Source organism: Helianthus annuus, chromosome 2 (genome assembly GCF_002127325.2).
Source record: "Helianthus annuus cultivar XRQ/B chromosome 2, HanXRQr2.0-SUNRISE, whole genome shotgun sequence".
NCBI lineage: Eukaryota > Viridiplantae > Streptophyta > Magnoliopsida > Asterales > Asteraceae > Helianthus > Helianthus annuus.
In genome coordinates this window covers 139,586,207-139,588,135 of record NC_035434.2, presented here as the reverse complement: position 1 = coordinate 139,588,135, position 1,929 = coordinate 139,586,207, and the positions used below count along the sequence as shown (strand labels likewise).

General features: G+C 38.2%; 1 protein-coding gene across 1 annotated transcript; it reads right to left on the bottom strand.

The window, feature by feature from the left end:
* Window positions 1-1,265: 1,265 nt before the first annotated feature.
* On the bottom strand, window positions 1,266-1,688 carry LOC110932965. Its single transcript, XM_022176214.1, has one exon. The coding sequence runs from the start codon at window positions 1,686-1,688 to the stop codon at window positions 1,266-1,268; it is 423 nt and encodes a 140-aa protein (XP_022031906.1).
* Between the last annotated feature and the right edge of the window lie 241 nt (window positions 1,689-1,929).

Genomic DNA, 1,929 nt, shown 5'->3' with positions numbered 1-1,929 from the left:
GAAGAACGAAACAAGTTGGAATCCATTGTTTAGACTGAAATGAATTTTTAGGGATTTTAATCAAAACCACGCCACGCATAACTACACCGTATTCACTTTCCCCTATATATTTATAGATAGTTTAAAATACGAAAAGGCTCTTAATGTGCGACCGGTACGCGACAAACAAATAACATGTGTAATTACGCTTATAACAATCTATGCGTAATTTTGAGCATAACATGCGTAATTAGGGTTGAAACAACCAATGTGGGTTTTGATTTTTTTTTTTTTTTTTTGTGTAACGTGCGTAATTATTTATATAACATGCGTAATTTCGAATCTGATGGTCGTGTACCGGTCACACGTTAAGGGGCTGTTGTACGATAACCAACCCCAATTTGCTTCCTCTTGATCAATGATAAGTCACCGGAATTTGGTGGAAAAAAAAACAGAACCGGGGTGCAGGTGTGCCCGATCTGGGCTAGCTATCACCGAGCCTTACCCAGCTCCCACTCCAACTACCCTCTTCAGTTTGAACATAAGGGCAGGCGGGGCGGTCCGTGATGGATCCCCCCGTCACTCGTTATTCTTCCACAAACACCGCCGCCGGTATCCCCATCACGCGTTAAGTTTTCAACGAGTGAAATATACCACGCGTTGAAAGTTGGAAGAATTCGACCGTTGGCTTGTTTTGTTAGCTATTTTGAATGAAAAGTTTGATGAAAAGTTCAAATTTAGCCCTCAACTTTTGGTAGCTATTTTTAAATAGCTATTTTCTATTACTAGTGACCACCCCCACTACATTTCTATCACTAGTGATAGAATATTGGGTGAGGACATGGCATGATTTGATTGGATATTGGGAGTGACAGAAATCTGTCACTAGTGACCACCCCTCCCTCTAACGCAAACCCATAAAACAATGGTTGTGTGTGTGATACTTCTACTGTTTGATTCTATCTGTTTGACTCAATGATTATGGTTTCACAGTTGTAGTTGTATGTGATGCTTATTCTCTTAGATTCGTATCAGATGTAAAGGTGTAATTTTTGGCCTGTTTCCCGCTGGTCTGTTTGTGTTTATGATCCAAAGGGTTTGCAATTCAGAAAGGGGTGGCGGCGCAATTTGTTGCCCGTTTACCTTTTGTTTTGATGTAACTTGACAAACTTGTTATATGTTATATTAGTTTTCATTAAAAAAATTATCAAAAAACAACCCCCATGTTATTTCAAACCGCAAAAAAAACAATATCAACTAAGCAAACGTTTGGGATCGAACAAACGTTACCCATGACTCAACCATTGCATTATATCATCGCGAATCACTCCCTTCGCAACACCATTATCACCGTACACCAACTGTGAACACTTCATATTACTCATCACAGGCACTTGACGCCTCAACAGCCTTGACACAGTCGGGTATGCCAAACGCTTGCTTGGTATTCTGATTGTATTACCGGAATATTGCATCGGACCGCCTGCTTGAATCTGAGCAGCTGGTTTCATCTTGTCAAGCCGATGGAGAATCCAGTTTAATAAATTCCAGGCAGCTTCAACGTCTCTCTTTTGAACCTCACGGTGAACTTTCAGTGTTATATCGAATACGGTTCGTGCCATGAGGGGGAGAAGGGCTTTCCATGGGATCATATATAGCATGTGAATAAGGGCATTCCATTTTATCTCACTTGATAAAGTAGACGCCATGAGAAGGAGAAGAAAAAACTTATGGGAATTATGATTCCATTGTATGGGTTTTATTCTATTGAAAACAAGAATAAATATGGAAAATAAATCAAGCTAATAATGAGAGATATACAAAAAATAAAATAAAGTTGAAGGGAAATTTTGAATATCATCCCATATCTCGAATATACTGTTATACAAACAATCAGTCAAAAAAAAAAAAAAAATTAAATAAAAAAATAAAATAAAAAATAAAAAAAAT